Genomic DNA, 27,912 nt, shown 5'->3' with positions numbered 1-27,912 from the left:
CCGAGAAACACAACATGTTCGCTAGGGCTCCGCTACATTATTGTATTAAGGATAAAGCGCTAAGTTGTCTTGATGGCACAGTGATTGCTTGAGTAGCGCTAAGTCACCGTTTTAACAGCAAAAGGCTTTAAAAGGCCTGTAATTGACCGTAATGGCTTATTTGGGCAAAATACGGTTCGCAGCAATGACGACTGATTTCAACTTAGCACTGTCTCTTGTTGCAGAAGTCTATTATTAAATTCTCATCATTTATGAGCAACTCTAAATGACACTTTTAAATTAGATTTAATCCAACACTACATCCAACTCTATCCAACTTCTTAATTCCATCCCCATATTGTGTCTAGTGCACTAAATTTTCTCACTTAATTGTCATTACACTTGAGTTCCTCGCAAGCCAGCCTTTATTTTTGCTTCTCTTCCCTTAAGCTAATAATTCAATCAGCATAAAATAAATGAAGTTGAAAGGCAAAAAAATAAAAAGCGCGCGCATCTGGTGAAATAAATTTATGACCATTTAATAAAATTATTGCCTGTAATAGTGAGTGAGGAAAATAAAGCTTTTAACGCTAAATCAATTCTCGGAAAATAAGATGAAAAGAGAGAAAAAAAAATGTAATTTTGTCTGTTTCCATTTTTAGAATCGGAATTGAATGAGATGAAAAAAAAAATATTAAAGGAATCAAATGAATGCGGGATTTTTTTTTTGTTGTTTCTTTTCATTTTTATAAGCGTGTAAAATTTATGTACTTGAGGAGAAGAAATATTGATTAAAATATAATTCGCACGGATGAAGATGAGAAGTCAGAGTTGATATTTTGAGTACTTATCTGGGTCGGGAATGCATTTGATGTTATCTTCCGAACGGCATGATGCAGAAGGCTGAGTTTTATGTCATATAAATGGGTCGGGATCATCCTTCATGGTGCCATTAGAGCAGCAATGCGTCTTCTAGTTACTTCGGCGACATAGCGGTGCTCTAGTGAATTCAAAGTGTATTTCATGTCTGTTTCTTTTAGAAACAACTTTATTGGATTAAACTCATTGTCTAGGTAGTCTCTAGTTAGGATGTTTAGACCTTTAGCTAGATTGTGAGTCAATCTTTGAATTTTAATGGGTAAAACACATTCCGTCATAAAGTTTAGACTTCTTGGAGACTTTCAGGGTCTAGTGTCTTGTCAAATTTACATTCATAGCCTTACTTCAGAGTATTTTCTACCTTATTATAAGAATTAATGCTTACTTTAACCAATACAATTTCTTAAAAGATATGGTATTGATCTGTATACAATATCGTTTCCTAATATTGCTGTTTTCTACATTTCCAAGACACATGATGCATAAAAAATGAAAAAATATGTCCTCAGATTTGTATGAGTCTATTATAAGGCCAGATTTCACAGAATCCAAGTCCATTCAAGAGTTACATCGACCTGAAGACGCTAATTAGCTTAAGATGAGCAGAAGAACTTCACAAAATATCGGGAAACTTTTGAAAAAAATGAAAATTTTGAGGCTTTGTCGGGAAACAACAAGATACAGCAGATGGCCGCCCTAATTTAGCTCTGTTTGCTTTTCAAGAGATAAAATATTGGTAAATACCAACTCAACCACCAAATCCAACAACTCTGTAAGAAAAATTTTAAAATTCCATTTGTGTTCATGTTCACGTCCACGTGTACATACCTTTTTCTATAGTGCTATTGACAGTCGAATTTAACACGAAAAACAACTTTTCATATGCAAAAAAAATGCCACAAAACAATCCATGAATAATTTGCGATTAGTGCCAACTCAATGACAACATTTGCATAAGAATTACCTCAAAAAAATTTTTGGTTCTTCTTCATCCTTAAGATGATGACGAAAAAATCGATTTTCGTAAAGTTTTTCTTGGTGGTTGTTTTGGTAAGATAAACATGCCATAAAAAGACACACAAATAAGTAAATTGAAAAGTGAGGAAATGGAACTGATTTTGGCTGAAGTGCAAGTTTGAAGGGGGAATATGATTGCGGTACAGATGATGTCTTCAGTTTCAGAGATTGAATTTCATTCTTCGAACTTTGTTTAAGGAACCTTGAACTTTTTTTTTCGGGGCAGGAGGCCTAAATGTCAATAAAAAGCTTCTCATTTTTGGGGAACTTTTTAAAAAATAAATCGAGATGATTTGTTCTCCGAATTGATGGGTAAAGGTGCCTTTTTGAGCTGTTTTTATGACTTGTGGTGAAATAAAATTGTGAAATGATTCTTGGAAGTTGGATGGAGATGATTTAAGTATGGGTGGTGTTAAGACTGAAAAATTGGATGTTCTTTTTATAGAGGGTTTATTCTCTTAATTTTTTCAATATTTGAAGTAGTTTTGTTGGAAATTATGAGCTTAGTGAGAGCTTTTGGGGGTTGGGATTGATTTTTAGCGCATTTTTGAAACTTGTTTTCAAAAAGGTAGCTTAAAATGCACTGTTCGTTCGTTCGTTCGTTCGGTCGGCTGTTCGGCTGGAAATCTCGAAAACTAGGCATCGTAGAGAGCTCTAGTTTGTTTTAATAGCTTAGTTCTATCGAGTATTGGGTTATCGGTCATTTAGAAGTTTCAAATCAACGCATAAATACTATAATTAACAGTTTTTCATTTTCATTTACAACAACAACAAAAACAACAACACGTTTTTTCATTGTTTTACAGTGTTTTTCAATGTTCTTCGATGTTTTTACAGTGTTTACTGAACAATGTTTGAATTTTTTTTGACCGTTATGAGGTTTGAATTATGAAAATCCGTTAAATGATGAAGTTCTTAAATTTTTGGAAGTTTTATATGGATCTTGTTTTTAAGATCTGGAAGTGACCTGGATCTTGGTTTTTAGGTCTGGAAGTGACCTGGATCTTACTGGATCTTGGTTTTTAGGTCTGGAAGTGACTTGTTAATCAATTACTGATCGCTGGGACAAAAATGCGCTTAAGTCCCTCGATCAATAATACGAGGACTTTTGTAATTTTTTATGAAAAATTCTATTCAAAATTCAGTACAAGGTCTGCTTGACTTTGGAATATGGTCGCATTTAAATCGAATTCGGCTACATTGCCGTTTTCATGGTAAGTTGCCCTAAAACCTTCTGACAACTGATTTCAACCCAATATTACAGTGGGAATTGTGGTTTATTGCATTATGTCGCTCAAAAATTTAGAGTCAGTCTGACCTGGTTCCGGATTTTGTATAAACTTGTGTCATTCAAGTTCATTCATTCAATAATTGCCAAAATTTCCTCAAAATCAATTAAACCAATTCTCCATCATCCCAAAATTACATCCATGAAATTTCCATCCTTACAAATTCTCAAATCCCATTCAATCACTCTCCCAACAAAATATTCCAATTAGTTTTCCGCACATCCGAAGCCAAAAACACCGTAAGCAACGCATGGGCAACAAAATAATCAATCAATATAAATTTTCTGTTTCATCGACACTGACACAAAATAAATAAAATACACACAAAATAATTTCAAATTATTCAAATTTGGATCCCCGTCGTGTGAAAATGTCAATTGTGAATCTGTAAAAGAAAGGTAAATTTCACCAAAACATTTGTGTAATGAATTTACCGTGAATTTGTATCGAACACAAAAAAAAGGTGAATGATGGGATCAGGGTTGGTGTCATTGAGGTGTAAATTGAATTTTGGGAATCAAGCGATGTTTTAGGTCAGAAGAACTAAAAGTCAATTGACGATTGACGTCAGTAGTTTCTGTAAAATTGAATTTTTGGCAGTACTCAGTGTCGACTAATATTTCATTTTAATTGTGTAAATTTCCCACACTCCATAAAGTCACTTAAAATATAGAATAACATCTCAATACCAATATGAATCATGTTGTTTTTGAATAAACTTGACATCATTAATCAAAATCTGTAATTCAAGACATGCCAATTAATCAAATCTTATTTTGTGCACCTTTAAGTTATAATATAAACAGTGGTGGGGAATTAGTGTGGCGTGACACACTTGATTATGTACCTAATTGCTGGAAACTTGTTCAAACTGAGAATTTTTACAAGCTTTGTGATTTGTCCAGTGATAGAGTCAGATGGAAAGCATTTTGGAGCAACCTAGGCTCCAAGTGGGATCATGATTCCAATTGAAATTGATTAAATTGATTGCTTACTGGACCCATGCTTCGATGTAAAGTCTAGATTACACAAAAGGATTTCCATCTAGCTCTATTGCTGGTCTAATCACAAAGGTTGCACAAATTTGTGTTGATTTGGTCATGGCTTAGCACCAAGCCTTGCCTCGACACACTAGTGCATCAAGTGATTACATAAGTCAATCGTGGCTTTCCACCAAGTCTTACCTTGGCACACAAGCGTTATCAATCGTTTCATTCGTGGCTTCCCACCAAATTGTGCTGTACCATAATTCAGATTGCTTACCACTAAATCAGGTTGCCTTCCACTGACATACATAAATGAAGCAATTCCTATTCTGGCTTGTGAAGAAAAAATATGAAGAATTTTATTTATTTTTTTTTTCCTCTTCTAATTTCTTCATTAGTATTCCACAAAAAAAGGCAGAACCGAAACGTACGAAGGATGAGGAAGAAAAAAAAAAAATTCATTAATTCTTCATTTGCCTGCAAAAAATAAAAAGAAAGAATTGTTTGAGGCCGAAAAAAATAAGAAAACAAATTAAAGATAGACATAACAAATATCCCGCTTAATCTTAATCCTTGTCTTAATCTCCTTGGATGTAACAAAACTTTCATTCTTATATCTACATAAAAAAGAGCCCAGAAAATGCTACACATGACACGGGAGGGGAGAATGGATGAAAAGCAACAGAACTGAAAATGAAATGCGCAACAACTTTTTTGCTTTCTTTTCTATTCTATCTTCATTTTTATGCTTCATTAAGGCTTTCTACTCTGACTTGGGATACTTTATTTTATTGCTAAGGTAGAGAAAAGTTTTGTTTCTTTTCACACATGCTGGAGTTTTTGGCCTTGAATAAAGTTTATGGATGTATCGAGAAATGGTTCCTAACAGGCATAGAGCATGATTTTGTAGTGCTGTAATATCAATTCAGGACCTAAAAGTGTTCTGTTTGTCTTTTGAGGTGTGATACAGGGCGTGATAGCTGAAAGCTTTTTTTGAGAGAATAATTCGAGTTAGAGTCAAATTTTGCATGAAGTAGAGTCAAATTGCATACAAAATTCGAGTAGACAGACTTCAGCTGAACGGCACAATGCAGCGAATCGGATTTTTTGAGGCAAATTAGTCAAAATCAACCGCCAAGGCTCCGAAAGGGCAACTACGCGTTCAAACATATAATACAAAGACATATCGGTATCTCAAGCGAGCACGTTGAGCTATTCAGGTCAATTTCTGCCTGTCCAACGGCATACCATTGGATATACAATAGTATGGAGCATACACAATATCAACAACGTAAATATGTTACTGTATATGGAAGGTACACGGCGTAAAAATGTCCATAAATCACACCTCAGTCATCTGATTCTGTCCTTAGGCTAGATCCGAAGAAATCCGGTCTCATACTAGAGTCAAACCAGCTTAGGACGGATTATCGGGCATGCCTATGGCTTGTGCTTTCCAGGTTAACCATAAAGTGGAATAACCCTCAATACCTCATCAGCAAAAGCATACGACTAGAAATCGTAGGACGTGAATTTGAGTCCTATTCGTAATTATATTTTCTCTACAAATTCAACATCCTTATTAAAGCTGAAACAGCAACAAAATCAAAACACACTAATTTTTCGTTATAAAAATTGCAAAAAGTCCTTATTTTATTTATCATAAATATCAACAAATGCTTTACATCTCAAAAAATTTATTCTGTATATTTCTCAATCTCCTTAAATGCTGACTGCTTAACATCCCGACTACATACACTCCGACCAATAAATGCCCCATTACAATTATGTGCCTCAAAGCACGGCAACCTAACAACATCATCATACTTTGAGCAACAATTTACGATTGCCTGAACGCATGCTGCAAGTGGTTTTTTAGTCATTACCTGTTGCGAATATAAAGAATTTATGTTATCCATACGTCGTAATGTTGTTGATGGTGGCTGTGTTGTAGTTCGCAAATCTAAATTTGAATTATAAATTATTTATAAGTTGTTCACATCATAAAAAAAATTGCGATGTTTTGGTGTGCAAAAAGTGCTCGAGATGAACAGCGAAAGGAAAGAATTTTTTTTTTCCAATTTATTGTTTTGTGAATTTCTGATGATAAAATTTATTCATATCAAATTTTTCATTTTTGTTGGCTTTTTTCGTGGGTTTGATTTGAATTTGAATGGATTGAGTTAAAAAGGCTTTTTAGTAACTGTGTGTTTGTTATTTAAAAGGGGAAGTTGATGAAGTTATTCAGTGTTGTGGAAGGGTGTAGTGTTCGCCATCATGAGCAGTGACTGATGACATACTCGTGCCTTGGCAAATGTGCAGATCTAGAATGTCCTACATAATTTACAGTCAATATCAGGGATTTAGCCAGGTTTTTCATGTAAAATGTTAGGAAATCGGGAAATTTATTCAAAAATGGAAGTGGAGAGTGGGGTAATTTGACTTTTAAAGCCTCAAATTCCCAATTATTCCATCTTGCACCATCCTATACCATTCTATCCCATCCTATACCATCCTATACCATTCTATACCATCCTATACCATTCTATCACCTCTTCCTCACTTATTATACCCTTGATCGTTGTCAATTTAACCTCAAAATCCAAACGACCTTCAAAAGACACCAAAAACTACAACAACTTGACACCATAACCCCAATAACTCACATTTTATCCAAAAAATAATCCATAAACTTTGCCATAAATCTCATAGGTGCGTAAATAATTTAAACATTTTCCATCAAAAAAATAAAAAATAAAATTTATATCCCTTCCATCAGCTTTAAAGCATCAAAAAAAAAATGTTTCCTGTGAGGACACAACTCGCGCGAATTTCACAACCAAAAAAACATTGCCTCAATTAATAATGTAAGAGACATACAACAACAAGAACAAACTCATTTCATATTCCATCCAAAAAAGAGCGCGCGAGGCCTCAAAACGGAATTTTGAAATGAAATTTTTATCCTCTTATGATCAATAACAATTTTATTCATAATAGATGTAGCGTAAGCTTTGGCATTTTTAAAATATTTAAGTAAACTTTTTTTTGTTAACAGCCAGTAGGATGTTGCTCTATTGTCAATTGATTTGAAATGGCTGTGACAAAAAAAAATTAAATGGAATTTTGCTAACTAATGTGAAATAAATGTTCATGCTGAGAAAAAATCTCGGAGAGATTTAAGGATCGTTAGGTTGGAGAAGCAAAAAGAAAATTATGGTGATTGGGGGTTGTGCGGGAATGATGTTGACTAGGAGTCAAATGGCTCGGTTGTCGAATAGTTGATTCTTAGTTAATTGATATAAAATCTGGCACCACGCCGAAGTGATTCTGGCATAGTTCGACACCAAGCCATTGTAATGTAGTCATAGTCCGGCACCAGGCAGACGTGACTTTGGTATTATGCCTGATTCATACTGAATAGGTACCAAGTCAAAATCACGCCTTGAGACGTATTTTCGATCGGTTAACTTATTTGTGCTTTTCGGTATTATTTGGACAGTCAGATCGAATTTCCTTCAGTGCTGAATGAACTCTAGTTGCCTAGATATCGATTTAAGTGCTTACCATTAAATACTGATTCATCCAACCCCTTGATCTAACCTCTGATACTCTAAGTATGATGAAACTACTAACCTCTAAGCTCTAAGCTCTAAGTTCGACCCTGATCGACGTGACTTTGATTTGAATCCGGATTAGGTTTACAAACGAGGTTATGCCAGAGTCAAACTGGTCTGGTGCTTGATTTTAGCTTCTAGATTAACCGAGATATTAGACCTCTTCGCACTTCTGTGCTGAAAAAACTCTAAACTATAAGATTTTTATGCAATTTCAACTACTGCTTGACTCTCTTAAGTATTCATCCCCTTTCTCTGGGTACCAGCATCCCTAAACTAATGCTATCATCCCTAGCATCCCTTAGACTAATGACCAAATTGATGAACAACAAACAAACATCTTTTTCTGCTTAATAATTTCTCATTCAAAAATTAAATAATAAAATCACGAATATTCTTTTTTTGTCTACAAGGATGAAATAGCTCAACATCAAGCAAATGAGAGACAAAAATGCAAATTGATTCGACAACATTTAGAATTTTTAATTTCAATCTATCGCATGACTGTACAGAGCATGCATAGAATACTCTAATTCCTTTTTAATGCTCAAGAACTTTGACAAACTCGAGATTAAATTTTAAATTTTTTTTTTTTCTCTGTTCCTTCATTGATTGCATAATAATGAATTCTCGCAGTCGTGCTCTAAATCCTTTGATGTTAATGGATTTTCAATCATCAAACGATATTTAATCGACTTTTTCTTTTTTTTCATCTTCCTCGAGTCAATTGCTTCCGTGTTAATAATCTGGAATCAATCTACTGAGCTCTTATCAATGTTACTTTAATTGGCTGAATAAATGTTGCTTCAATCCACCGTTGATTGATTGAATAAATATGCGAGAAGGTTTTTCAGGGTCAAAATCCATTTTGAAAAAACATCAGAGATTTTTTATTGATTTTGTTCAATGAAGAATACTTCTCGGTTTGATGCTGAATTGGATTTAAACTCTGTAAACTGTGGTATTTAAACATCCGATTGGATGTAATTGAATATTTTTTTAAAATTGCAATTTAATTTTTACATTTTGAAAAAACATTTGATTTAATTGAGGATTTATGAGTTGTGCTGTAAAATAATATTGTATTTCACTTTATACTGGTTAGGATTTAATAGCAACTGTAAATTAGTTTTTATGATGCACATTACGTTTATAGCTAGCTGCAAATTGAAGCTAATAATAAATTTTATCTTTAAGATTCTCGGAAATGCACTTCCGAGTGAAACAGGCTGCGAATAGACAACCATACTAGACTAGTCATAAAATTGAGATTTTATGGCAATTTCTGTAGCTGCTCTGTAGCTGTTTATAACGAGACGTACAGTCGACTGGTCACAGACTGTTCCATATGCGGCTAGAACTTGGAATTGACTTGGATTTTGTATGGAAAAGTCGACTTGATTCTAGACAAAAACTCGATTCGAATCCGAGCTTTTCTTGAAACTACAGTTAAAGCTCACGAAAAAGACTAAAAACTTTGAAATCTCATGAATTTTTGAGGCAAATTTAAGCTTTTATTTGTCGGTTCTATTGATTATTGACTGTAATCCAGTCCTTAATATCGTGATCTGTCTGTAGATTTCGAAGGATAGAATCCGAGGGTTAAATAAATTTTAATAGAACCGAGCATTTCTCGAATTCATCTCCAATTTTGACGCATATCTCAATAGGTCGACTCGTGTCGAATCTTCTACACAAAATCCATGTCGTCTTCGAGCTCTGCTTTTTAGTACGTGTAAAGTATCAATCCTTCCTGTGGAGTTATACCTAATTCTATGTTAAACATCTCACCCTGTAACAAAAAAATCAAAAAAATCTGTTCATGCACATAAATATTTCCTGTAGCTTTTTTTTCCATAAACCTTTTGTCATATAAATAAAAAGAAGTCAAATTATAAAAAGGAATCCTTTATTTTCTTCATAACATATTTCTTTAGTATATCAGTATCATAAATAAAATTTCAAAAAAAAAAAAATTTGTGCTGTAACATGCAGTTGACAGTATGACAAGTGCATTTTCTTCTTTTCTCTTCATTTCGCCCTTTTTATACATTTTTTTTTTTTCATTTTTTTTATTCTCCTCCATCGCTCAGAATGTGTGCTGTTAGTTAGAGCAATCTGGAAGCTAAAATGTGAAATGTGGCTGTTAGGTAATTTTATATGTTGCATATAGCATGATGCGGTGCAAAGGAATAAACAAGATGACATAGAGATAGATATGTCTCATATGGATAGATAGTTCACATATTTGTATGAACTGAACAGTTGTAGTAAATAAGGATTGAAATTCAATTTTTGGGAAAGGGTATGGAGCGCATTTTTTGGGGAATTTGATTTAAAATGACGTCTTAAAGGACATTCTAAGTGGCTTACAGAGACGTCTTAAGATGCCTTTAAAGACCACCTTAAGATGCCTTTAAAGACCACCTTAAGATGCCTTTAAAGACCACCTTAAGATGCCTTTAAAGACCACCTTAAGATGCCTTTAAAGACCACCTTAAGATGCCTTTAAAGACCATCTTAAGATGCCTTTAAAGACCACCATAAGATGCCCTTTAAGACCACCTTAAGATGCCCCTAAAGACCATTTTAAGTTGCCTTTAAAGACCACCATAAGATGCCCTTTAAGACCACCTTAAGATGCCCCTAAAGACCATTTTAAGTTGCCCTTAAAAGACATCTTAAGCTGTTCTAAAACCAAAATTTGAAGCATAATTCAAATTTTCCCAAAAAATTCACTCCATTTCCTATCAAATCATCAAAATCTTAAGACAGTCTACCCCAAACCGCTTCCCACATCATTAAAAATTAAAGTGCACAGAAAAGATACACAACAAGTGCACAATTTCCCTCAAAACATTCACATTTCCACACTAACCTTCCTTCTTTTGTCTTTTTTTTGTTGGTCGTCTTATTGATGCTCTAGTTGTCGACGTGACTGTAAATTGCGACATGAAAAAAAGCAGGAAAAAGGAAGAAAAATATAATTTCATTATATCGCAGTTTCTTTATTGTTTCTTACCGTCTTCCTGTAACTCTGGGGCAAACTCTAGCTCTACTTCGGGCTTCTCATTTGGCGTATAAAATATATCGTCCACGGGAATTTCATTTTGTGATGGTCTTGGCTGATTTTGTGTGTATGGTCGTTGTGTTGTTTGGAAGGGCTTTTCTTGGACTATAATTGGGGGATTGGGGATTAAATAAAATTGAAATTGAGTTTAGTTATGGCTGCAGAGCTCGAAGTCAAGGTGAATGGAGTATAGCTCAATGTCGACCCGGATATCATAAGGAAAAGTCGACTAAGCTCGACTCGACTCCATACAAAACTCAGGTTGACTTCGAGCTCTGGTATGGAGTCGAGTCCGTACGAAATTCGACTTCAAGCTCTGGTTATGAAGAATTGTAAAAATCAAGTCAAAGATTGCGATTAAAATAACTTTCATGCTCTTTTTGAATGTAGATTTTGAGGAAATCTACTAAATTTTATGCCAAAATGTTTGTTTTCGAATAAGCTTAAAGGGAAAAAGGTTGTCAAATAAATCATGCAAAATTTCAATTTGTTTGAATCTAGTTTGGAAGTTGCCTGACAGCAGCCCGAACAGCACAACTTGTTGACTAGGGCGTTTCTACGTCGACAGCTGACTTGGATCCATATGACAATATGACCATATGACAAGCCATCAAGTAGCCATCAGGGCACCCCCGCGTCTCGCAGAAAACGAACATGACAACTGCATTGTGCTGTTCGGGCTGGACATTTAGCAGCATTCATATTGACTACAACTACCATCACCATCTCCTTCCACTTAACACCTTCCAAACTAGATTTTATCATGCAATATTGGCAACATAAAAGCAGCAAGAAAGTTACTTACCAGGTTTCTTCATACCAATCGTACCTTTTGAACCAGACTCTCCCTTTGGTATGATGTTTTGTGCTCCCCAAATTGGACGGTCATCTGGTGACTCAAATCCGCTAATTCTGTCGTCAAATTCGTCATTTGAAGTGCCTGATGGTCGATTGGCCTGATTGTCAGGTGGTGATGGGATGCTGAGATGATGAAAATTTATCAAAAAATGACATAACCTTAAAAAAAATCAAATGTCATACTTATGTGGTGGTCGATTTGTCGGTCCAACAGGCAAATATGTCGGTGATGGTGGTGAAACAGCAGGCAAATAGAAGTTGTATGGCTGATGTAATCTCAAATTTGGATTATTTTGTGGTATCCATGGATTATTACCTTGTTGAAATTGTGGTGATGGAGGTGGGGCAACTGGAAAGGATTGTTGACGGGATTCAGAGGCTAAATGATTGAAAATGTCGGTAAAGAAAGGATCTTGGGATGGATAATAAAAATGAAATCTAGGATAAGGATTGTAATGATTCAGTGGAACATAGTAAAAGTTTTGTCGTTTAACTCTTGCTTTATTGTCATCATTCTGTTGCGTCACATCACGTTTGACAATTCTTTTGCCATTTTTATGTTTTTCTTTCTCATCATCATCCACATTTATTGCCATATGCTGCTCATCTTCAAATGAACTATATTCATTATTCTTCTTGCCTAATTCATGACTTAAGTCTTCGCTTGCATCGTCTGAATCCGAAATATCATTTGGCAAATAATCAAAATATTTTTTCTCATAAAATATTTGTGGATGCTTTTGTGGCTGCTCTTTTGATCCTTGAATCTGTATCGAGTGAATTATTTCCTTTAAAATTTCATCATAATCGTCCTGTTGCTCTTCAGCATTTCCATCATTCTTAATATGACTTAATTTATTTCTTAATTCTTTGGCTGCTTCCTTCGTTATGTATGATTCAGCTGTTTCTGTATTATCACATCGTCAGGCATCATTTATTAATATTATTATATTTTATTTCTTTATTTTTTTGGTTATTTTTGTGTTGCAATAAAGCCATAGAGATTATCAAGGGTGGATAAAGCATGTGTAATATATATGGAAGTGACGACAAAACAACTGAGTGCATTAAGCGCATTAAATCATTTCAAACTTGTGTCATAAGGCAAGTTTTTGTCCTTCCTTTTTTTTGGAAGTTTATTAGTTTGACTTATCTTAGATTAGAATCACACAAAGTTACGGCATTGTTAATTATAATAAGGATTCTAGCCTTGAGATCAAGACAGATTGTACGTGCAAAAGCTGCTTAGAATAATTGTGAATTTCTGGTCAGGAACAGTAATTATTTAACTTGTCAATCTATGTCAGTCATATGTGATTGTATGTAGATGAATAATTGTTGGAACTTATTGTTAAAGACTTAAAGAGGCATCAAGTCTTTTGTTCCATTCATATGTCATTCTTGGCAAATTTTTAAATAATTTTGTAGCTTGTCTAATTTGAGGTAGAAGTTAAATTGATTTTTTGTAGATATTAGATTTAGGCAGGAGTTGCTCTAGTGGAACAGGTTGGGGATAAGTCGACCGTATGAACTGTCTAGTTATGAGTTTGACATTTATGGAGCTTGGCCGTGATGAGACATTGAGATTTAGAGCTGGCTAAAGCTTGATTCGCGACTAATAATTGTTTAAAGAGTGAGGAAGTGTGCCAGACCTCTGTCCGTCAGTAGACTCCATCTTATACCCAGGCATGCTCTTGAGAATTTGTTCACCTTAAATCTACTAAATAACCATGCTCGTGAGACTTGCTCTCTGTTTTTGAAAGCAGACTCTTTGCCGGCTAGAAATAGTCGAATCAGAACAACTTCTTTGAGGGCATTACTGTCTCTAGCTTACAAATCAAGACTGTGAGCTGCTTTTCGACTCCATATGATTCGAAAAAGGACAAATGAAAAATTGCTCATGTCGAGTCTCGAACCCATGCTCGAAGGGTTGGTAATTGCACTAATTTGGCATCCAAATACTTAACCATTCCGCCACCGAGCCACTTCGACTCACGAGATAGTTTTGACATAAACTTGATTAATATTAAGACACTAAAAACATATTCCAACTGTCACAAATGTTCAACTACTTCCATCACCCACATATATCCATTTCAGACTAATCAGACAGAATTTTTTCTCACGCCAACTCAATTCTTTCCCTTTATTTCCGTTAAAGAATGTCACAATGATAAAGACTTATTTCTTTTATTTCAAACCTAATTCACACAAAAAAAGAGAAGGAAAAGCCTTAAAAAAACAATAAGGATTGAAAATTAAAGAGAAGGGAGAGACAAAAAAGACAAAAGATGAAAAGAGACGATGATGACTAAGACAAGAAAATTTGTTCATTTAATTTAATTTTCATTGTGGTATCGTTGATACTTTTGTCTGATGCTGTTGATAATGATGATGGTTGGGGGGTAATTGAGAATTGGTATTATTCCTAATTTTTTATTGTTGTAAATCACGATGAGACAAGTGAGTCTGTGTCATCATCACCGGCAAGCTTTGTGTGTCATCTATTGAAATTATATATATCATGTCACCTTTATGTGACAGCATTTTTGTGTCATCACTTAATAATTTAATTAACTTGTATAACTTCGTCTAATGAATTATGAATGAAGTGCGAGGAACTGACAGAACTGGATGTGGATAAATGTGGGCGGGAAAAATATGAAATTTTCTTAATTGGGATTTAAATTTTTTTGTTGTCTTGTCTCTTTGAATTATTTATGGTATTAAGACAAAGAAACAGCATAAAATGGATGATTTTGTCAACATCTACTCCAGTGCTAGTGTCACACTAAGCGACACACTAATGTCACACTAGTGTTACACTAGGTGACACACTAATGTCACACTAGGAGTCACACTAGACAACACACTAGTGACACACTAGACGACACACAAGCGACAAACTAGACGACACACTAGTAGTGTCACATTAGTGTCACACCAGACAACACACTAGTGTGCCATGGCACACACGTTGCCCACCACTGCTCTTTTTCCCCACCATGCTAATTCAATTTCGCTTCGAATTTAATTTTACATTTGCATCCTTTAGTAATAAAGCCTTTCATCACATTTATGACTTCTTCATACACATGTTAAGCCATATAATATTATATCATTCATGTAAAATTAGTTAGCAGGAATAAAATAATGAAGAATGAGTCTGTTGCATCCACTGCAGATTGTGTGAAGTATATTTCACATTTTTTTTTTTATTATTTTATTGCTGCAGGGTTAACAACATCTAAGCACATAAACAGTGATTTTTTTTTTATTTTAATGGCTTTTTTATGATTTAAAACATGGAAATATGTCTGGTGTAAATTAAGAATCAAATGGAAGTGTTGTGGAATGAACTTCTGAATTTAGAGTGTAGTTTAACGTTTTCTCAATATATTGCAAAAGAACTGACGGAGCAACACTCGAGCAACTGTGTCGTGTCTCTTGAGTTTACTAAATAGTCAAAGCTGTTTGCCTAAGTAAAATTAAGTATGGGAACGCATCCAAATGCACTTAAAACTCCGTATACTTCCTAATAGCTGCCAAATGGAGCCTTAGGTCCCACGAATTGATTAGGAACCAAACTAGAGCCTAACAGGCAAAGGAACGCTCTTAAGTACCTAACTGGTACAATAATGCTACAAACAACAATTTCCTGAATATTCAAGATCCAAGCTCAGCTTAAATATGTAAAACATTACCGAAATAAATATATCATAATTCATTCGACTCGCGCAACAGGTTAAGAAATGTTGGACATAAATCTAACAACTCTGCAACTCTTAACGTTTTTTAGAAATGTTTCGTAATATTTCATATTTTTGCTGCTCATAATTTTTCTTCATGCATATTCATAAACACTATATTTCTTAATTTGGTGTGAGCAAAATCTTGAATGAAATATTGAGTTGATGTTTTGTTGCGATTTTAAAGGGAAAAAGATTGAAAAGGGAGAGAATTTAAAGTTTTAGATCAATATGGAAGGTATTCTAGTTACTATTGCTATGAGAAGGAATTGCTGCTTCATCGTAGCTGTCTCATATATTAAGACTATCCCTGAATCGACAGATTTGTATTTGATTAGTTTTATGCCTAGTTTTATGGATAAAAAATCGTTTCTTAATTACACAAGTTGTCCTTAAAACTAGGCATACAATTAATCATACGACTAATCGTATCTAAACGATATTAATCATCTTTAATCACATAACTAGACATACAACTAGCTAAATACAAATCTGATCACTCGAGAATCGTTTTAAATGAATATTCGTATGCAAATGACGCAAAAACAAACGTGCGGAAGCATCATCACTTTAGATAGACTTTTACGACACCGGCAATGGAGCTGGATCATATGGGAATTTCCCACCTTGTTCCGATCCAGTTTCATGTCTCGTAAATCCTACGACACTGAAAAATTGTAACCCTAACTCTAATAAATTTTTATTTTCGTGCAAAAATAATTCAATTAACTCTAAAAACGTGACTTAAAAAAATTAGCATATTCGGTATTTCCCAAATATTTCCCAGCTTGAAGCGCACATGCTTATTTCGTAAGTTGTAACCAGACACATCTCGTCATCCGGATGCTAATTCAACTTTTTTCCTTTTGCTTTTTAAAAATTGTCGTCATTTGACCTTCGGCAAGTTTCAATAGATTGTCAAGTTCAGTTAACTGGAAAGGCTTAACATTGGTAAACCAAATTGGAATGAATAGATGATGACAAGTCTTTGGGAATCTCGGATGATGAATTTTAGGATGTGGGTGATTATTGAGAATTTTGTTGATTTTTTATTGATGAGTTGGAATTTTATGGTGAAATTTTGAATTTTTAAGAATTTTTGGTGGATTTTTTGAATTGTTTCAAGTTGAAAAAATTGACAAATTTCAAAAATTCATAAAATTATCAAAAAGTTCTTCGATCTTTATTAAATTCATGGCTGAACTCGATAACCATCTGACATTTTTACTATAAAACACACAAAAGGAATCAAATACGAGATATCGTATATCTTCGTTCTTTATATGTAGAATCTCTCTTTTATTGAGCAAGTTTGGTTTATTTTAAGAAAAGTTTTTAAGTAAAGTCATCAACCGGTTGGAAAAAAGATGAAAGAAGATGGTCAAGGCTGAACGAACATGACTCCTGTATTGATTTGTTTCGGAGGTAATTTAGTCATCGATAAAAAATGTCTGAAATTAGTAGGGTTCGGTCAAAAACGTCAAGAATGCATTATGGATGCGCAGGCCTCAATGCAATGCTTGGGACGCAGCCAGCGCATTTAAAACACAAGAAATTCAGGTTTACAGTGCTTGGACAATCCCTGGCAATTACAATTAAATCAGACTAAATTCAAAATCTCAGTTAACTCCAATAACCGGACATTACAATGACCATAACACTAAATACCCCCAAAAAAGGTTCTTACACTTAAAAAGAAAATAATCTCAATCGACAGTAAAATTTCATTGCACAGATTTAATGACGATTGCACTTAAAGTTATTGAACCTTGAAATCGAAATCTACACCTACATCTCCATCCTCACGTAATTGTACGACTAATAAAACAGCAAATAAAAATTCATTTCAAGGCTCATATGAGGCAATTCCAATCAATAAAGTTTATGTCAGTCTGTTACTAGTTCCACAAAAAAATTTATTATTATTATATATGAGATGAAAATTATTATTCATATGCGTGCATTATTAGAATTATTTTTAAAAACATATAAAACTGTTTCGTTACCTCTTCCACCGACATCAGCATGTACTAGAACGAACACACATGTTGTAAGAAATATGAGCAATTTAGAAGTCATTCCTTTCATTGTCGTCATAAATGGATTTTTTTTTATTTCCTCTTGTTATGCTTCCGCCTGCAATGAGATGAAGAGAGAAGGAAAGAATATAATATGAGAATTGTATTATCGAATGGCTGTGAATGGTTAAATAAGTTCTAGTAAACAAATTGATTGTGATATTTTACACTTGACATTTTCAAGTTGGAGTATGGGTAATCAGGCTGTATTGAAAAATGTGTGATTCTGGATGTTTTCGATTGGAATTATCTTTAGTTCTACTTCTATAGGGATAGAGACAAACCAGCCTTACATCCCCCAATCCTATTTATCAACTACACCTGCCTCTTCCTCCTTGCGTCCCGAGGCAGGGTGAAGCCACTCTTCCTACTTCTTTTCTGGACAAAAATCCAATTTCCTTCAATTTTAAGGCGTTTGCTTCTCTTGCACCCAGACATATATTCCCTTCATACAAAAACTCGTCTCTTTTTTTAAAATCAGTGACTCCACTCCACCTCATGTCATCCACAAACCCCAAAAATCAGCAACCTCCTAAACTATTCCCCATAATTCCTCATCCACCCCATATCCGTCCCACCCATATAATCCCCAATATCATCCCCATCCAAACACACATACACACACGCCTCATAGCTTACATCCATTTATATCGTCTCAACTATCCCCATGTATTACATCCGTAATTCACATCTCATCATCGATTGGTAAATGACTCATGTTTCAATTGACACATACATTATCGATGATGATGATGATGACGATGATGAGTTTTAATATGAAATATCAGATTCAAAAAAAAAACATTTGTAAATCTATTCCATTCATCGAACATTATCGCATATTGCCTTGAGATGTTCTTTTTATTGGAAGTGATTATTGTAGTGGAATTTGTAGGGGTTCTGTGTTGAGGATAAGAGGGTCGGTGGAGTTGTTGGATCGTACTATGGGATCTGAAGATGTTTGCTAACCCTGCGATCCTGGGTTCGATTCTCAAGAGGAGAACTTGAGTCCAGATCAACATGAATCTGGACTGAAGTCGGATTTTATCGAATTAAACCTCGATGAATAACAACAGTTCTGTTCAGGATCTTTATCGTCCCTTAATCGATTATCAGCCATTAATAGGTGCATGTCCACTTTCCCAGATTCAATTCCGAACCCCTAAGATGACAATCTTCACTTTAACTTGACTTCAACATCCACTTTTATCCAGAAATACAACTCAAAAAACCACAAAAAAAAAACATTCATAAATGAATCATCAAAAGGCAATAAACTGCACCTTATTTGTACATAAAGTCAACAACCGCTCTACACCTTAATCCACAAAGACAAAAGTTGTCGAGAGCAAACCCGTTCATGATGATACAAAACAAGAGCAGAAAAAAGCCACAACACTTAACTCTTTAAAAGAATTACGTATCAATGTATGAAATCCCTACAAAATAAACGAGAGATAAACATCACAAAAAAACTTACGTCATTGCATACCGAAAGGCAAAAAATATAAATATAAAAAATTCTCATCTTGTTTAGCAAGTCGCGGGTAAAACGTGAGTTAAACGTGCATGTAAAAAGCAGATGATGTGAGAATTGTGATGAAATAAATGAGAATGAGAAACGAGATGAATAATCATAATTCCACTATTCATCTATATGATATATTCTGTTTGAATGGGGAAGCCATGTACGATACCCGAGCGACGCAAATGAAGCTAAGGCTCCGCTAAGGAGCTCTTAAGGCTCCGCTAAACTTCTTTAACTCGCAGTCTCCTCCGTTTATAAGTTATATGGACGCCATTTGTACTCCTCAAAGTTTAAAGGAGCCTTAAGAGCTCCTTGGTGAAGCCACTCATTTGGCAGTCATATGGACGCCATTTGACTTCCATTTGAAGTTTGACGGAGTCCTAATAGCTCCGTGGAGAAGCCACCACCGTTTTGCAGTCATATGGACGTCATTTGGCTTCAATATTCAGGTGGCTTCCATTTAGTGTGAATAAAAGAGATTATGGGGGGCCTAAAGAGCTTCGTGACGGAAAACCTTCATTTGAGAGTCATTTGGACGCCATTTAGCCTCCAAATTAAAACAAATTCCATTTGGTATTAATAAAAAAAGTTAAGCAGAGCCTTAAGAGCTCTGTGACGAAGCAACCTCTGTTTGGCAGTCATATGGACGTCGTTTGGCCTTCACATAGAGCCAGCTTCCATTTGGCAGTCAAATTTACTTCATTTGGCATTCATTTAGAGACGGCTTTCCTTAGGTCCATATGGACTCATATGGACGTCATTTGGTCTTTATATGAAGCCAGCTTCCATTTGGTACTCTTAAAAGTGGTTTAACGGAGCCTTAAGAGCTACATAGCTCTTCTCCATTTATGTCACTCGGTACAGCAGATGCTAATGACATGGGAGAGAATGAACTTGCACCAAAAGTCTACATGTTTGTTTAAAGTAAACAGCATATTGAAGATGATGATTATTTTTAATGAAATACAAAAACCATCATCATGTCATGCATTTACAATTTTTTTTATTATTTTAATTTAAAGTATGCATATATCACCATTATTCATACAGAAACTGTCATCATCATCATTGAGCAATATTCTGTCTATTTGAAAGTCATGAATTACTTCTTTTTTTTATGCTATCTTATATTCTTTTCTATATCTTTTTTTCATAATGATATCAACCATTTTGCTATGTAAATGCTATACACAATATGCGGGTTTTGAATCTCACTTTCATGTATATTTTCAGCATGACTGTGAGAAATTGGATTTTGAGTTTTGTGGGTTATTGGATAGATTGAGAAGATGGAATGATTGGATCATAAGTTGTATAGTATTCTGACAATTGTGTTATGTCGAATGCTGAAAAATAGATTTTTTTTTTCTTATCTTTGAGGGTTACTATAGTAGTTTGAGAAGCTGGTTAGATGGATTTTGTTAATGAATATCTTAAAGTGTATGCATCTTAGGGGAAATCAGTGATTTGGCAATGAGTTGATGAGGCTAAGTAGTAGTTTGGATGTTTTAGATCGTTATGAGTGTAACTGACCTAGCTGACTAGTTAACCAAACGTAGCTGATGGGAAATATGGTAGAATATCCATAAAGTGTTGCCAAATAGCATAAATCGGTTAAATCTATCAAAAATCCGATTCAAAGTTGGCGTGACTCTGACTTGGCGCCGGATTTGATTTTTCTATGACTTCATACTAGAATCATGTCGATCATTTGTCGAAATTTGGATCAATTGACCGATTTGTGCTATTTTTGATAGTTAAAAGTCGATTAGAGTAGACTCGAGAAAATGAAGTCAGTTCTATTCGACTCAATTTGACTCGATTCGACTTAAAATTGATGAAGTCGACTAGAATTGACCAGAAGTGTCCAGTCGATTTCAAATGTGTCGAACTAAAGCTCTTCTAGAAGACTAGCTAGTGTGTCAATTCTAGTCGACTCATTTCGACTTAAAATGAACGAAATTAACTAGAATCGACTAGAAGATGACTTGTGTTGGATCTGCACGACTTCAAGTGTATCGACTTCTAGATTTTCCAGCGGTCTGTCAACTCAATTCGACTAAAAATCGACAAAACGGTCTAAAATCGACTTGAAGGCGGCTTAGATTGAGCCTGGTGTGTATCCAGGGTTTGTCGACTTATAGCTCAGCTCATGATTCACGATTAACATTCTAAAAATCACTTTCTTAGAGAAACTCTTATATTTCCTCCTTAAATCCCAACATTTCATCAACTTATTACCTTTAAAATTGCCTTCTAAATGGCTATCATCAATTCGACATTTTTCCAATTCTCCCCCTACGTATCATTGTTCATTTAATTGAAAGAAGAGAAAAAAAATTCTTAGTTGACATAAAATCAATCGATATGCCAAAAAGTATCAAGAACAACCACAAAGGCCTATTCATTTTAAGCAAGGAAATGTTCAAAACAGCATAACAGAACAGAGAAAAAAGAAATAGAAGAACAAAAAAAGAATTGTTCCAAAATATTTCCGAGTTGAACGTAAAGAGAGCAGTAAAAAGAAGTCGGCAAAAAGTATTTTGAAATGGAATTTCCAGACATTTTTTTGTTACTCTCCGCAAAACACAAGAAAAACCCGAAAAAAAAATATAAACAAGAATAAATTTCATTTCTCTCGTTTTTTTTTTGATGTCTTCTTGCTGTTCCTGTATACTCCCTCGCTCACTCACTTGCCTGACTGCCTGCCTCGGCTTGTTTAAATTGAATGAATCGTGTAGAGTCAAATGTGCAGAAAATAAAAATAAAAAAAATATGAAAGATAAGTGAGTTAAGAAGAAGGAACGAACAGAATCAATTGGAAACATATTGTTTTTCCTTATTGACGACAAAGTGCTCGAATTTATTATCATGTGACATTTTGAGAAATGAAACTTTAATTAAACGCAGTCATCTGATGGCTGCTTTAAAATGTTTCAAGTAGTCACATTAATTTGTGATGGTTTTTATGAGCATTTGGATGCTGAAACACTTGACGTTAATGTGTGTAGTAAAAAAGATTTATTGTTGAAAGTATTTTTAAAAAGATGTCGAGCTGAATTGCCAAAAAAAAATTCTTTTTTTGCGTCTTTTTTGTGTATAATTGATGATATGGAGGCATCCGAAGCTTCTTGTTGGTTTTGTTTTTGATATTTGCATGGGATGAAATTTATACAAACATTTGACGGAAAACATAAATGAGGTAGCTTCAATGTAGATAGATAGCTTCACTTTAAATAGTGGAGAGTCATTTTTAACTAGTTAACCTCAATTATTAACTTCACTATAAAACAATTTTGATGGAATTTTGGGTCATTTAGCTAAGTAGTTTTCTCAACCTCACTTAACCTCAACTTTTGATGATCTAACCTCAAATTTTGTGACTTAAACTCAATTTTTGATAAACTTACCTAATTTTTAATTTTGAGGTTTATTCCAACTTTTTGGTGATTTTAACTTCAATTTTTGATAAACTAACCTCATAATGACTAACCTCAAATTTTGTGTTCTAACTTAAATTTAGATGATCTATTGTCACTAATCTTATACTAACCTTATACTAACCTTATATTTTGTTACTTAATCTAACTTTTTGATGGTGTACCTCAACTTTCGATGGCCTAACCTCAAATTTTGATGAAATTTTGTTACTTAACTTCACTTTTTCAATTTGTGAAAGACAGTCAGTTTTGTCCTAATCAATCTCAAAATATGACAGTAAACCAATCTTACTAAGTTTCTGTATAATATCTTGTGGATGTAACTCAAACAATTGCAAACATTTGCAATCAACTGCATAATAATACCTCAAAACCTCCACAATTCCAAATCTAATTACCTCTACCTTCAATAAGCTTCAATCCAATCTTAATCCAATCTCAATCAAGACCCAAACTAATTTAACAAAGAATTACAAAAATTAAAGCTGTGTCATTAATTAAGAAACTAACGAGAAAATAATGAGTAAGTGTTTTTGTACAAATTTATTTAGATCAAATGTACTTGGCCCACGCAAAAGGCACGAAAAAGCCATCGACAATCAACTTTAAAAATTGGTTGCTATCCTAATTGTTCATTACACTTCAGTAATCAAAGTGAGAAGATTCTGAATAATCGGGTAGGTCAGTGTTGGGCAACATTTTGTGGCATGGCACATTTGTGACACATCGACACATCTTGGTTGTAAGTCTCGACGGCTGTCATGTATGACATGCGGTTCATGACATTTCCAAAAGAAAATGATGTCACACGAGTGTCACACGACTGTCACACGACTGTCTCACGTCACACAGGTTGTCCACAAGTGTGACAAGTGATAAGACACTTGCCATAACACCATCAACTCCTGACATCTGCTCAAATATGTAGAAAAAAAGTGTCCATATTCTAAAAAGGGATTGAAGAGTAAAAAGCTATAACCCCTTAATTGGTGTTGCGGTTATATTCGTTATCATCCACATGATGGCAATATTATTAATCCACATCAGCACTTTTTTTTTTCTAAAAGTAACCTCCGCATCAGCACTTTTATGCTAATTAATATTTGCCATCATTTCATTATGGCTTTTTACACATTATTATCGTGCTGAATGTGTACATACATAAAATATTCAGCTCACATAGTCATTTGAATCTAAAGCAGCCAAAAAGAGGTACAAATTTATGATTATGACACGGTTTCCATTGTATTACTTAAATGATCACTATCTCCTTTAAAAGTATGCTTAAATTTTAATTAGACCTGAGGTATGCAAAATGTTGGAGATTCTTAAGTAATTTTTTTTTGGTTAAATTAGTTTTCGAGAGGAATTTGCTTTGTTGAAGGCACCGCGTAATTTGTAAGGTGGCGAAAATTAATTGGCTGTAAATTTTTTGTAAGATACTTAGTTTGGGTGACTGAATTTTTTTTATGGAGGTTCCAAAAATTAGACTGAGTAATTTTTAATATTTTATGTCGTTTTGGGTTGATGTGAAGGTATCATTGGGGTTTGTGGAAATTGTTGGAATTTTTGGAAATATGTAGATCAATATTCAGTAAGGTCTGCTTCTTCCTTGATAGATATACAAGAATATTCAGGCAATTAGAGCTGTTCGGCATCTTAGGCACATGAATATTGACTAGACACTTTATAGAGCACATCATATGCAATACTCAGAGCTTGCAATCCGGAAGGTCCACGAAATAATAAGACAAATCTGACGACAGGCCAGCCTGACACTAGTTTGGAATCGGAATGCTCAGCAGAGCAGCCATTACTCCATTTTGGAGGCATATTAGCTCTTTAGAGGCCTCCGCAGGTCAAACATCAATTTTGCCGAATGGTTACCATTAACCTCAAAGACTCAACTAATCTCTCTGTTCAAGAACAGCTACCCACATAATCTTTATCCAAACTTTCACTTCTGAATCACCAAAAAGCCACAATTTATGCTTCACAATTTATCATAACTTCAAAATAAGCTTAATAGACAGTCTATTCGCAGACTATTCGCAAGTAGTCATAATAATTCAATCATATCCAACATGCTGGATGCACAAGCCCTCATAAAAAGTATCAAACTCAACTGGTATCTCTCACAATGACAATGTAAGCCATCAATCACCATAAACCGAAAAAAACAAAAAAAAAATCTTCTTTTCTTTTGAATCATTAAAGCACGAAAATCTCGAATAAAAATAAAAAATTGATGAATTGAATTCTGTGTGACGGTAGCTGGAGAATAAATACGTAAAAAAAATTGGCATGAGGTTCTTGTATAATCACAATTTTTTTGTGTACGACTCTATCTCACTTATTTATTTTCATCTCGCTCATATTTTTCGGCATTTGAGTCATTGTGTCATAGAAGAATCAAAAAATAGATGTTGAAAATGTCTCGTGATTTTGAGGGACTTGAACGCAGTTTTTTTCAATGATTACAAATTATTATGGTAGCATGAAATAGAATTAGAGACATTTAGAGCTATTTTATAGCTTCGAGACTAGACAATACGCCAGTAGCTCAATCAAATGGAGCTTATGCTACAGATCCGAGTTACTTAAATCTCGTGCTTTACCCAGCCAACCAGCCATCCAATAAGCCAGCCAGCCAACTAACAAGCCAGTTAATCCGCCAGCCAGTCTGACAACCAGCCAACTAGCCAACCAATTAACAAGCCACCCAGCAATCCACCCAGCAAACCAGTCAGCTAGCCAACGAACAAGCCAGCCAGGCAACTAACCATCCAGCCATCCAACAAGCCAGCCATTCAATTCGCCCATTAACCAGTAAACCAACCAACCAGTCATCCAGCCAGCTAGTCAACCAACCAAACAATCACCCAACCAGACAACCAGCCAACCAACAAGCCAGCCAATTCGCCAATCAACCAGACAGTCAGCAAACCAACTAGCCAACTAACCAGCCAGCCAGTTAGCAAACCAATCAGTCAGTCAGTCAGTCAATTAACCAAACAGCCAACCTGTAAACCAACCAGTCAGTAGGCAGCTAGTCAAACAACAAGCCAGCTAGCTAAATCTATCCAACCAGCTAACCAAATAGGCAGCCAGTTGATCAAAGCGATATCATAAGCTTCATTCTGTCCGAAAAAATACGCTAAAAAGTGTATATTCTCAAGGCCCTTACCGATTGTATTGTATTTTATCTTCTCGTCTCATTCTCTCTTTTAAAACTCAGTAAAAAAAAAGTATATAAAGCATGCGGCACATCAATTATCGAAGCGAAACGCGTATTTTTGTGCGCTCGCATGCCGCTGCTACTGTGAGCGAGAAGAAGGTACGCTTTTTGTTGAGAAATTAATTTTTAAATTGAATTGATGTTGATCGAGTGATAAACAACTTTTTGGCTTCCAAATGTCTTTCATTCCTCTCATCATCTCCGTCGTTTATCGGAATTTATTCCACAAAAATATTTCTGAATTTTTTTAATCCATTTTGGAAGTGTTGATGGAAAAGAAGTTATTGATTATTTATGCTGGATTGTAGTTCGATGAAGGACAACAATTGTGTGATTATTTTTAGAATTCAGTCATGACAAAAATGCTCGAATTGCTTTTGTTTAGATATTTAAAAATTGAATTGAATTTGTCGTGAAACAATATTTTTAAGATGTGCTTATTTGTAAATTTATTCATACCATCGTGTGGTAATTTTTCATGTACTTTTAGAGAAACATGGCACGTGCTAGTTTTGCAAAATTGAAATGTTGTTCGATTTGTGAGCTTTTTTTGTAGAGTTTAGTTGTTTGATAATAAAATAAATTGTGGTTCTTATAAGGATAGAGACTTGATTTATGGTTTAATGACTCTAGATAGGGACGTATATAGGTAGAAGGTTTTGTGAGAGGTAAGGGGAAGGGGAGTGGGTCAAACTACTCTATTTCCTCTCTCTGGACAAAATCCTCCAATTTTCTAGTGTTTCTCAAGTTAAACTATGGATACAGAAGGAGAGTATGTCTTCAAAAGGGAGACTAGAGAGTTAATGTCTTCAAAAGGGAAGGTTCAATAGAGAACCTAAAAAACCTTTTAGTTAATCTCGCGGATGAGCTTTTAACGAGTGATACTTAAAACCTACAGTTTATAGTGGGATCACAAATTACTGCCTGTAATGTTAAGACCCAGAAGGTTCAATCTCGGGAAACACAAATTCGAAGAAGGCTACCTCTTAACAGGTAGCTTAATGAGACAAACTGATAATGATTATTATGGCAAGTATATCGATGCTCACAGTCTATTAAGGGTTTCGAGTGAGTTTTGAAGCTCAAGTCGGGTAATCGATCAAAATAAGTATGGGTACGTAAGCATGCTCATTGTCTTTCCCTGAATTCCCATGAATTTTCAGCATTTTAGATGCGTAGGCTACGCTTTATGAAAATTCAGGCAAAAATAAGCTATAGTTAGCCCAAGACGCTTTTTTTTCATCAAAAGTTCTCTGAAAGCTCTCAGAAAAATCGGGAGCAATCCAATAAAACCCAATAAACTCCTACACGCTATGTAGCAAAAATAGTCGCAACATAAATCCCAAAAAAACAGCATCAACACCTACAATGGAAAAGTTAATCATTTGTTCTCATGCTCCATTGAGATTAATTTTATCTTTTATTAATATTTAAGCATTGTTCAAAATTCTAAAAATAAAATTTTGCCTAACAAGGGTCATCTGTGCCTTTAAATTTTTGAGAATCTTCCTAGAATAGCTTTTTCTACCGTTAATAAAATGGTCAACAACTTTCCTTAAACTTTTCAATTTAAGCTATCAGAAAGCTCAATTTAATAACCAATTTTAGATCAAAAATTCACAATAAAATTCTCAAATGTCAAGGTACTTTCCTTAATGCTTCCAATTTCCATTGAATGACTTTCTATTGATATTATTCTAAAGCTTATAACACCTCATAAGAATACATAGGTGAAAATGACCTTCGGAAAAAAATTATAAATATCAAATTATTCATGAGTAAATATTGTTCTTAAAATAATACTTTAACATGCTGTGACTGGAAGCAATAAACGGTAATAATTTGTTTAAATGGGCGTGAATAAAATATCTAATTATATGCTGAATTTAAGGAAAATGAGCTTTAATATTGAGTGGAATAAATTTGATAGAATTAATTAAGCTTTAAATTTTTTGAGGTATTTTGTCAATTTTTACGGAATGGCTGATTTTTTGAAATGCAGCTAGTCTACCCGGAAGGTGAAAATGCGATTTCATAGATTGCAGACCTACGACAGAGTTAAGCTGACTTGTTACCACATTTTTTTGCATTTTCTATGCCAAATAATTGCTAAATTCACTGCAGAACTATTAATTGACTAAAAATTTGTACGGAAAAGTCAATTCGAGTAGACTCGACTCCATG

The 27,912-nt window shown here is 34.5% G+C and overlaps 2 protein-coding genes across 8 annotated transcripts in view; one reads left to right on the top strand and one right to left on the bottom strand.

Moving 5' to 3' along the window:
• LOC139091899 (uncharacterized) overlaps positions 1 to 27,912 on the top strand; it is a 111,528-nt gene that overhangs the window by 24,713 nt on the left and 58,903 nt on the right. The gene's annotated exons all lie outside the window — the stretch shown is intronic.
• hdly (hadley) overlaps positions 5,837 to 27,912 on the bottom strand; it is a 55,907-nt gene continuing 33,831 nt past the window's right edge. For 2 of the 6 annotated variants that reach the window (XM_070642109.1, XM_070642110.1), the window contains 6 exons: positions 17,451 to 17,580; positions 11,879 to 12,602; positions 11,643 to 11,818; positions 10,790 to 10,942; positions 10,646 to 10,705; positions 5,837 to 6,113 (listed from right to left, as the gene is read on the bottom strand). In XM_070642109.1, coding sequence (XP_070498210.1) covers positions 5,848 to 6,113; positions 10,646 to 10,705; positions 10,790 to 10,942; positions 11,643 to 11,818; positions 11,879 to 12,602; positions 17,451 to 17,541 — 1,470 coding nt within the window. In that variant the 5' untranslated portion in view covers positions 17,542 to 17,580 and the 3' untranslated portion in view covers positions 5,837 to 5,847. Of the gene's footprint in view, positions 6,114 to 9,659; positions 9,893 to 10,645; positions 10,706 to 10,789; positions 10,943 to 11,642; positions 11,819 to 11,878; positions 12,603 to 17,450; positions 17,581 to 27,912 lie in introns of those variants that run through there. The other 4 variants (XM_070642111.1, XM_070642113.1, XM_070642114.1 and 1 more) reach the window with 4 other exon arrangements.

This window comes from Chironomus tepperi, unplaced genomic scaffold (genome assembly GCF_022539635.2).
Source record: "Chironomus tepperi strain 1889 unplaced genomic scaffold, CSIRO-AGI_Ctep_v1 contig_262, whole genome shotgun sequence".
NCBI lineage: Eukaryota > Metazoa > Arthropoda > Insecta > Diptera > Chironomidae > Chironomus > Chironomus tepperi.
The sequence above is the reverse complement of the archived record's forward strand: the minus strand, read 5'-3'. Positions and strand labels throughout refer to the sequence as shown.